Source organism: Hibiscus syriacus, unplaced genomic scaffold (assembly GCF_006381635.1).
Source record: "Hibiscus syriacus cultivar Baekdansim isolate YM2019G1 unplaced genomic scaffold, ASM638163v2 tig00110503_pilon, whole genome shotgun sequence".
In the NCBI taxonomy this organism is placed as follows: domain Eukaryota; kingdom Viridiplantae; phylum Streptophyta; class Magnoliopsida; order Malvales; family Malvaceae; genus Hibiscus; species Hibiscus syriacus.
Window position 1 is genome coordinate 5,426,019 of NW_024062764.1, and position 11,275 is coordinate 5,437,293.

General features: G+C 30.6%; 1 protein-coding gene across 1 annotated transcript; it reads left to right on the plus strand.

The window, feature by feature from the left end:
• Positions 1 to 7,085: 7,085 nt before the first annotated feature.
• On the plus strand, positions 7,086 to 10,207 carry LOC120129654 (ras-related protein RABH1b-like). Its single transcript, XM_039147107.1, has 6 exons — positions 7,086 to 7,326; positions 7,522 to 7,592; positions 8,136 to 8,224; positions 8,402 to 8,513; positions 8,648 to 8,738; positions 9,731 to 10,207. The coding sequence occupies exons 1-6, from the start codon at positions 7,210 to 7,212 to the stop codon at positions 9,875 to 9,877; spliced, it is 627 nt and encodes a 208-aa protein (XP_039003038.1). The 5' UTR covers positions 7,086 to 7,209; the 3' UTR covers positions 9,878 to 10,207.
• Positions 10,208 to 11,275: the final 1,068 nt, after the last annotated feature.

Here is an 11,275-nt window from a genome sequence, read left to right on the forward strand (position 1 = left end):
TTTCTCAGACTGTTACAGGTGTGTTTCCTGACAGTGTTATCTTACCGTTTTAAAACTATATATCTGAACTAGTTTATATTATGGGAATATAATATATTTTATGAGAAAATATCTGGTGTTTTGAATAATGTTTATTTAATGTCTGATTTATCATATATTTTTTTATATGGTTTATAGTTATAGTATTTTTGTACATGATTTCTAAATATGGAACATTTCTATATTTAATGGATTAATTACCGTTTTTACTCCAATGCATACATGTTATTTTTATCATTGGGGGTATGATTGAAGGAAGTATTATCAGGTCCCTTTGCTGTGTGCGAATGTAAGCCTTACAGTTTCCCAGGTCCCTTTGCTGTGTGCAAGGGTAAGCCTTACAGTTTCTCAGGTCCCTTTGCTGTGTGCAAGGATAAGCCTTACAGTTTCCCATGTCCCTTTGCTGTGTGCAAGGGTAAACCTTACAATTTTCCTAGGCTCCTCTGTTTTGTGAACAGGTTAAGCCTTACTAGTATATAGGTGGTGTATGGTTCAGGTGAACTTACATATTTTGGTGATTGGATGAGGGTAGTGTGCATATTATTAAAATGAATTTGATAAATTGTTTTATTTTATCTGAATTTTTTTATATGTATGTTTTATACACTATATGGGGCACACTGGGCTTTTTAGCTCATTCTATAGTTTTTACCTTTTTCAAATAACAGCAGACCGTAAGCTAGCAGATTTGGCATCAGGAAGATCAACTACTTATTTTGTACGAACGTATATCTCTATATGTTTTTCAGTTGTGTTTAGTGACATGTATTTGCTATCGTTTTGGATATATCTGTATTATATCTAATGAATTACAAGTTGTTTAAAAAAAATCTCTGAATGGGATATTTGACCACTTAGGTTTGGGTCTAACTTACAGACCGGGTCTGGGGGTTACATTTATTAAGTCTAAAAAATTTTTAGTCTAGATTCCCATTTTTTAAAATAGACCCCTTAAATTATTTTTCTAAATTGACATTGTAAATTTTCATTTTTAGTCCCTTAAAATTTCAAGTTATAGAGCACAAGTAAAGGCTCCAAAAAATGATAGAATTTCAATATAATCCTATCAAAAAATTTTACAGTTCTAATTTCAAACAATGATAATGACGTCATATCTTTTAAAACAATTAGACTTTATTTGATATGAAATTGAAGAGTGATCAATGAAATTGAGAAAAGCTAAAAAAAATGGTTAATTAAATAATTTCATTTTATAATAACTTTTTACTTTGAATCATAACCAGAGACGGAAGGCACTTGGCCCTACTCCAATTTTATGTTTTTTTGTCATAGTACTAATACAATTGTAGGAACTGATAAAAAACTTATAAATAGAGTAAAATATTAAAATCTTTTATAAAAAAACCTTGAGTTAATTTCCCTCCCATCGACTAAAGCTCTTTCAATATTGCTTTAATATGATTCTCCATTGTTCGACACTCAATTTTCAAAGGTACGTAATAAAATAATATTATATTTATTATTTTTTAATTAGAATTATTTGATCTTATATTTAATTTTAGTACTCCTTTTGTTAATCTAATAATTGTTAAGGTAATAGTGATTACTAATTTTTTTTTTATGTTCGTGAATCAATTTTATATAAATGCAGCTTGCTATGGGAAAAATTCAACAATTATTGAGCTTTTTAAGAGAAAAAGCGGGAAAACTTTGAAAAATACAAGTACAACAACTGAAACTTCAACTGGTACACCTATTGACGTTTAACTTTTTGAAGATAAACCTTTAAGATAGCTAGAAATCAAAAACCAAGTACCAACTCTAATTACTTGGAGCAAGATCCTGGTAAGCGCAAGCAAATATGGGAATATCCTTCTGAACAACAAAAAAATGTAATTCAAAGATCTTATATTGTTGATGGTCCATATCAATTAGTACTCTCTGAATTCAAAAAATCTGGACATGTTTCTCACCCTCGCCAATTTCAAGCTTCCTGATACAAAAACTTTCGTTCATGGTTAGAATATTCTCCTGAAAATTATGTTGTCTTCTATTTTATTTGCTTTCTTTTTAACAAACCATATAGTTATCCATCACACAAGACTTTCACTATGAATGGTTTTCGAAATTGGAAGAAAGTAAATGGAAAAAGTTGTTATTTTAATATGCATGTAGTTCATAACCTAATTCACCTCATAAAATTCTTAAGCAAGAATTGAAGGATTTTCTTAACCAATTTAGACAGCTGTCACAAGTGTTGTATAAGCAAACATCGTTACAAATTCCTAATTGTAATACCCCAAAAATTTAGATAATGACCAAAATGTAAATTTTGAAAGTTTGATGGTCAAAGTAGAAAATTTGAGAAAAGTTTATAAAATTAAGTGGTAATTTTCCCAAAAAGAGTTTTATTCCATAAATGAATTTATTTAGTGACCAAATTATAAATTTGGTGACCAAAGTATAAGTTTTGAAAAGTTTAGGGACCAAAATATAATTTTAGAAAAGTTACATATGGGTCACGAAAATAAGTAAATAAAAATATTATTTTCACATTTTTAAAATGTTGGGAAATAATATTTAATGGTTTAATTTCACGTTCAATTTGGACTGTTTGATTAAAGTGACTGAATTGTAAATTTTAGAAATTTCAAGGGCAAAACGGTAAAGTGGAAAACAAATTTGTTCATCTTTGACTATTGAAAAATGATAAGGCTAATATTTATCTGATTTTGAAGATGATAATGATATGTATCTTGGTTTAATGGTGATTATAAAGTTTTATTAAGGGTAAATTGGTATTTTCCAAGTTAATGAATTAAATATTATTTTAAAAGAAGATAAGCATGATATCAATCTAAAATATCATGTTAAATGTTCATCTTCTTCAGCATCTTCACGTGAGTTCTTCCAAGGTAAGGAAAAATTTTTTATTTTCCATTTTTGAGTCGATTACTTTGGAATTCGGGTTATGCCGTGAAATAGGAAAATAATCTACACGAAAAACGCTATCATTTGGTACAAGTATTTCTTTCTAATCTTGCTAGATTTCAAAGATCCCAAATCTAAGGGTTTATGTTCATGATAGGATTCATGAAATTGATGATAAATCTTGATGATTTAGAGGTTGTAGATTCGTTTTCAAGCTTGATTTGTGGTTAAAACATGTTCAATATTTTTAGAGATTTTTATATAAAATTCGGTTAAATTATAAGTTGGAGAACTTTGTGTTATGATGAAAGTTGATTAGGGATTTGATAGTAGATATGTTAAAAGGTTGATTTAAAGTTGATTTCATGCTTGAATCGAATCAAAATTGAGCAAAATCATGAGAACGTAGTTTTAAAGGATAAAATATTGATCATGATGTATCTAAGTGATAAAATGGTGAAGAACCATTTTATGTAATTGGAAAAGTTGATGTCATTGTTAAAAGGGAATTATTAAGTGTTAAAGATTTGGTAGAAAATGAGTTCTAAGTATATTATAGAATTGTTATGGTATGTGTTTATGTTAGTACAATACTAACATAAGTATTGTTATGAATTTGTGATTTTATACATATTGTGATTTAAGTGTGATTGAAGCAAATCAAGTATAAAAGAGTTATTGTGGATCGTAGTGAGGTATACGTATTGTGGATTGTATGAAGTGTCAAGGTGAGTGCAATACATGCATGATATGGTACATAGATGTTTTATACATCGTGTACATAGATGTTTTATACATCATCTGGAAGACTTGCGATAAGTCGACCTTGTTTTATCAACATGAGATTTGATATGGAAGTTATTTTGGGTATGAATTGCCCTAATGTTTATACATGGTTATACGTTTCCATGGATGATTTAATTGATGAATATATGCCCAAATATGTTATTGAGGTTCAGTGGTATTAATGGCATATCATAGAGTCTAGCAGCTGCAGAATTAAGTAGTACTATAGTGTCAAATAAGATACATAATACAAGTCAGGTGGGCAAAACCCGACCTCAACACTACGGTGCATTATTAGGTGAGCAATGCTCGACCTCATCAATTTTTGTGCAATTTGACTCCTATACCGGGTTCCTCATAGATTGAGAATTGTGGGCAATAGTTGTGGATAAAAATGATTTTTATTATATTATGTTGTTTTGATTTTGACATGAAAATTTATGCATGAATGGGGTTGCACTGTTTATAGTTTTAATTACCTCACTAAGTATATACTTAGTGTGTGATGATTTTCATGCGTAGGTAAAAAGCCAGTAGTGGAATAAAGAGTTTAAGTTTACATCAAGCATCAAGGAGTGTATATTAATATTAGTAAGACATCCTAAGATGTAATGTTGAATTTATTAGTGGCATGTAATTATTAATGTTTTATTTGTTTTGTTAAACAAATTTAGAAACAAATGGTAATTTTATGAGTTTTTATATATAATGCTGAAATTAACTATTCATAAAAAAAATCTTTTGAATTAAATTTGTTATAATGAAAAACAATTCATATGAAATGATATTTGTATAATATCATTTACCAATTTAAGAAAATAAATTTTAAATCAATTTTGAATGAGAAATGGTTTTAAAATTCGAGTGACATCCATAATCTGTATAGGTATAATTATGCAGGTTATGGGTGTTACACTAATAATAGGCTTAGACTTGAAACCTCTATATATGTATTAAATTGGCTAGCTTTACAAGGACTACCAATGAGAGGTCGTGACGAGAGTGAGTCTTCATCTAATCGAGGAAATTTTCTTGAACTCGTGAAACAACTAGCCTCCTATAATAAAGATGTTGAAAAAGTTGTATTAGAAAATGCTCCAAAAAATGCTTCTTACACTTTGTCTGAGATACAAAAGGAGAATTTACATATTCTGGAAGTGAAAATTAAGAGACCAATTCGTGAAGAAATTGGTGAAGAAAAATTTTGTGTTATTATTGATGAGGTAGAGTATGTATCAAGAAAATAACAAATGGCTATTATTTTACAGTATGTTGATAATTTTGGTCTAGTAAAAGAACATTTTTTTTTAGCATTATTCATGTTCCTAATACTTCAGTAGTGGCTTTAAAAGATGAGATATTGTTTTGTTCTTTCTCGTTATTTCTTTTACATAAAGAATATTCGAGGACAAGGTTATGATAGTGCAAGTAATATGTGAGGAAAGCGGAATGAGTTACAAGCATTAGTTAGCAATGAGTGTCCTTTTGCTTACTATGTGCATTGTTTTACCCATTGTTTACAGTTGACACTAGTAGCTGCAACGAAAGAGGTCATACTTGTTTATAATTTTTTTTCCAAGTTATCCTTTATTATCAATGTTGTTCTTGCCTCATATAAGCGCATCGATGAACTAAAAAATGCTTATTTTGACGAGATAAATCATTTAATTGAAGAATAACAACTTGAAACTGGAACTAGTTTGAATCAAACAAGTAATTTGCAGAAGGCATGTGATACTCGATGGGGTTTTTACTTGAGATCAATTTCAAGCTTGATAAAAATATTTAGTGCCGCTTGTGTTGTTCTATATAAATTCATTGATGAAGAAAGTACATCTTCTAAACGTGGAGAAGCGGTGACAACTTTAGAGACTTTGATTTCCTTTGATTTTGTCTTCATTTTACATCTTATGAAGAAAATATTAGAAAACACTAATTCACCTTCTCAATCATTACAACGAAAATCTTATAAAGGTAATGCAAATATTCGGCCTTGAGTTATGTCTTTTGCACTTTTTAAAATCGTATTTTTTATTATTTACTTTAATTTAATTTTTAATTTGTAATTTCATATAAATATAGAACTATGCATATTTGATGTTATCATTTATATTTTTTGAAATAAACAAATAATAAAGGTAAAATTATATATATAACTTAAAGCTGTTAAAAAGATTCGACATCTGTTGAGATCTAGTTTTGGCTCCGTCCCTTATCATAACCATTTTATTAACAAATTTTCTATTGTTCCTTAATTATTCATACCAAATAAAGCAATGAAAAATGAGTTAATTATATCATATATCCCAAAACGATGAACCTCATTTCAAGTTAGTCCTTAAAGTTTTAAACATTTCAATTACATCCTCAAATTATGACTCTCATTCTAAATTAGTCTTTAAACTTTTGAACATTTCAATTTCATCCCAAACTATGAATCTCATTCTAAATTGATCCCTAAACTTGTATATCTTATAATTTCATCCAAATATGTAATCAATTTCAACCATAGTTTAACCTAAATTTTATTTTTTCAAACATATAATAATATAACTTGGCCTAATGATTTTATTAACAAGAGATGTGATTAGTATATACATATAATTTAGGATAAAAATGAAATATTCAAAAAGTTTGGGGACCAATTTAGAATGAAGATCACAATTTGGGGATGAAAATGAAATGTTCAAAAGTTTGAAGATTAATTTAAAATGATAGCCATAATTGAAGGATAAAATTGAAAAGGACAAATGTAAAATAATGTCATATATTAAGGACACGTGTTGCAGTTAACTCTTAAAATTATTTAAAAAAAAACTTAGGCTCGAGTTATATTAGGGATTATAACAGATCAATTTGGATTAAAATTTTGATCGATCCGAATTTGACGAGAACTATACTCTCACTTGACACCCGATCCAATTCGAGTTAAAAAAAGTTTCATTTGGCCAGACCTTTAAGGTAAAAACCTGATCTGAATATGAAAATATTATTTTTATTTGATAAAATAAGAATATGATTAAAAAATATAAAGAGAATAATATTACAATAACTATTTTTAAATATATAAATATTAATTATACTATTATTCTTGGATCAAATTGAATATTTTAACCCTAAAAATCTGAATTTATTCTAACATCATCTTTCGTAGAACTTTACTTCACTCAATCTAAACTCGAATTAAAATATCGATTATGTAAAAATCAAATGAAAATGTGTGAAATTAAGATTAAATTAACATTATATGTATGAAAACTACATGAAATATATTCAACATAATTTTCGCCTTTTCTGACTCTCCAACTATAAATACTCACTGCGAACAATAAATAACCACCAAAATTATTATAAGAAATAAAAAAAAAACGCTAGGGATCTCGATCTCGTTCTCTCCGGCGACACCTTTGTAATTGTTTCCGGTGGGATCTCGAGTTTGGATACGATCTCGATCCGATCCGTAGTGTCTGTTTAACCTAGATCCAAATCTCCATGGCTCCAGTTTCGGCTTTGGCCAAATACAAGCTTGTTTTCTTGGGGGATCAGTCTGTCGGCAAGACAAGTATCATCACTCGCTTCATGTACGACAAATTCGATAACACTTACCAGGTATTTCTCTCAATTTTACGTTTCTTTCTGTTTTTTCTTTGGGTTCAGATTGAAAACTTTCTTATCAGCTTCGATCTGATTGTTTATTCCTTTGATTTGTGGTGTTTGATTAGGTTCATATTTCTTATTGTTTTGCCTGAGTTCCTTTGGTGTTTTAGGTTCTAAGGTTATCTGTATCTTTAATTTGTTGATCAGGCTACCATTGGTATTGACTTTCTGTCGAAAACAATGTACCTCGAAGATCGGACAGTTCGACTGCAGCTCTGGTAAGACATCAATTTTTGAATTTTCTTATCTGATGCATTATGGATTTTTATGGACTTGTGTCTAAGCTTTTCTTACTGTGTTATATCGAATTTAGATTCTTCTTCTTTTTCGACGTATGTTTAGATATCTTTCCCAAACCTTGCTTCTTTTAATATGTATATATTATATATAGCTGGTGGGACGACATACTAGAGAATTTGTTTTGCTGTATTCCTGTATCATATTCAGCATGTAGCAAATCTTTCTCCTCTATTGATGTATTCCTGAATTTAGGTTTGTCTCTTGGTTGAGGGGAAAAGTGGAGGTTGGACATTGGAGACTGGAAAAATTGAAAGAAAATAAATTTTGAGTATGTTCGGCTAGAAGGAATTGTGATAGGATAGAAAATAGCAAAGATGACCATTTTCCATACCAAGGCATAAAAACAAATCATTCCAAAACGGAATGATGAGAGGAAAGAAAATGAGAAGGAATTTAAGGACTAGCTTTACAAGATTATATCTTTTTTCTTTACTCTGTATCTGCTTAAATCTTTATTACAGGGATACTGCAGGACAGGAAAGATTCAGGAGTCTTATTCCAAGTTACATTAGGGATTCCTCCGTGGCCGTCATTGTCTATGATGTTGCAAGTATGTCGGCATTTCACTTTGTCATCCTGATTTGGAACCTTCCTGTACCATATATTTACTTGTTCAGTTGTTATGTTTGTGCATGTTTGCCTGTTTCTTGAGATGTAATCTCACAAGTTGATGTTTATCTGCTCAAGGAAGTGCTTGAAGTTGCCAACTTTAATTTTCATTCTGTAGGTAGGCAATCCTTCCAAAATACTTCGAAGTGGATCGAAGAGGTGCGAACTGAACGGGGTAGTGATGTTATAATTGTGCTTGTTGGGAACAAAACCGATCTTGTGGACAAAAGGTAATATCAATTTGTTATTATAGTTGAACTTTCTTGTGAAAATTAACATACCATTAATTTTCATTACTTTAGTTCCCCAGATTCTTGCCCTGATTTGTGTTCAATCATTGTGCATTTTGTGGTTGATTTGACAGGCAAGTCTCAGTTGAGGAAGCTGAAGCCAGGGCTCGTGAACTCAATGTTATGTTCATCGAAACTAGTGCCAAGGCTGGCTTCAATATCAAGGTAAACCATTTTTAACTTGTCATATGATTGTTCCTATAATTTGACTACATGTTTGATGCTGTTGAAAATTATTGAGGTTAGGCATAGATCAACGTCATGGTATTCTATTCACTGAAAGTTTGTTCAGTCCTTTTGTTTCTCGAAGTAACATTTGCTCCACTTGCATGGCATTTATTGCTAGCATTGATTAACTTTAGATACTCGGACTTGGGTGTGCAAGTCGGGCAAGTTTTTAAGTTTGTCCACATATTTGAAGTTTTTTTTTTGATAGAATTTAGGCCTCATTAAAATCCCCCTTTTGCAGCCTCCATGTTATACAAGTAACATGAAGGACAACTAAGGAGGAAAAGAGTACCTAGAAATTTATAGATGAAAACTTTAGTACATCATAAGCAAACCCTCACAATCTGCTAACATCCCCATGGATTACATAAAACTTAAAAACCACAGCTAAACACAGAACAAATTCCTACACATCAACACAAACAAACAGTAACCAAAACATCACCCTATCCCATCTTTAGCTAATTTATCATCTTCCCAATTTGCAGCCCTCAATATATGCCTAATAATGATATCCTTCCCTGCCATAAGAGAGACTATATCCTTCACCAATAAATGAAACATAGGAGTGCATAACCCCGGATTCTTTATCCACTTCAGAGCATTAATTGAATCTGATTCAAGAATAATCCTCTGATTCAGAACAGAACTAAAATCTGCCAAGAGACATAACCCCCTCTTAATCGCCAAGAATTCTGCCAAGATAGGAGGACCACCCCCAACTCTTTCTGAAAACTATTTAATCAACATGCCCTTGCTGTCCCTAATCAGACCACCAATACCTCCCTTATCCCAGCCCTTTGTCATCGCTCCATCAACATTTACATATTTGAAGTTAAACCAACATAGTTACTAGCAAGTCCTCTCCCTTCCCCAGCATTATGGATCAAATCTATTGAGTTTTCTCACTCTGTTCGATCTCTTGACAGGCTCTATTTCGGAAGATTGCGGCCGCTTTACCTGGAATGGAAACACTTTCTTCAACAAAACAAGAAGACATGGTCGACGTCAATCTTAAGTCTTCAAACCCAAATGCATCTCGGTCGCAGCAACAGTCTGGAGGATGTTCCTGCTGATGATACACCCCTTACACACAAACATACATCACCGATCTGAGGTATGTATGCTTATCGACATTTATTCTGTGCTTCCAATATCCTCCCCCCACAAAGTGTTTCTGTAAAAAAGGAAAAGAAAAATCTGGTCTCCCCCCTTTTTTGTAGCCTTGACATTTTGGGTTTGATGGAATGTTCTTGAGAGGAGATTTTAAATTTTATCATAGTAGTAATTAGCCTTGTCCTATATATGTACGGTTCTTGTTATCTCATTCAATTTAGGTTTGATGGGATGTGCCAAATTTGTTGTTTCTCGTATATCAACTTTTGTGGGCTTTGCCTTTTCTTTTCTTTTAAATTCTAGTTTCATGCATAATAATTTAGGTAAATATTGTGCAAAATGAAAAGAAAAGGGAAAAGGAGTGCATGAGAATTGTTTAGCGAAATAGGACAAATTTTTTAGTAATGTTATTCGAAGTCGCCCTCGAATTGTCAAAGTCATTGTCAGTTGAGGTAAAAGATTTTGCTTTATTCAATTTAGTCTCTGCCTTGTCCTGAAGTCGTCGGTGACTTTCATGGTAGATATTTTTTATTCGGTACACGACGACTTTGAATGTCGTATTCAACGTAAGATGATTTTGTCAAGTACAGTAGATTTTACTCTATTTCCGTGAATAGTACGAATAGTTTCTGTACGTCCCTATTTCTCTCATTTTCTTTTATAATTTCACAATTTTCAGTAAAATAAGTGTACTAATTTGAATGCATAAGAAGTGAATTATATCATTTTATTTAGATGCTTTTATATTAATACTTAACATTAAATTTTTAAAAAAATTAAAAGTTTAGATACTAAAATGGATAAAAACTGATAGTTTAGGTACTGAATGTCTTAAGTTTTTATCACAGGTGCTAAAATGAAACTCAAATTAAATGTTAGGTGTTGTTTTGAAAAAATTGAATGTTTAGGCATTTAAACGATCGAAATTGTTAGGTTAGATATTAAATATGTAATTTACCCATTAATTTATACCCATTAGTTTAGGTAGTATAACGACATGAGTGGTAAATGCATATGCTCTAGCTTAGACAAAATTGCCATATCTAATGCATTGTCTATGCTAATGTTACTCAAAGAATACGGCCAATTGACTGTAAAAAGTCGTTAAGGATTAGTTTTAATCCATTTTATTAATCGGATGGACGTTCATGAATTTCAATAAATATAATAACCAACTTTTTTATTTAAATTTGGTTATGGAGATCTATAAGTTTTTTTTTTTGACCAAAAGAAAAGTGAGCTTTATTTAATCAAACTAAAAAAGCTTAATAGAAAAATAAGTATTTAAATTTTGCATTGAAAATTGTTTGTCTAAAGAAATTTTTGTTAAAAATATGTGCCTAACGTTTTTTTCGTTA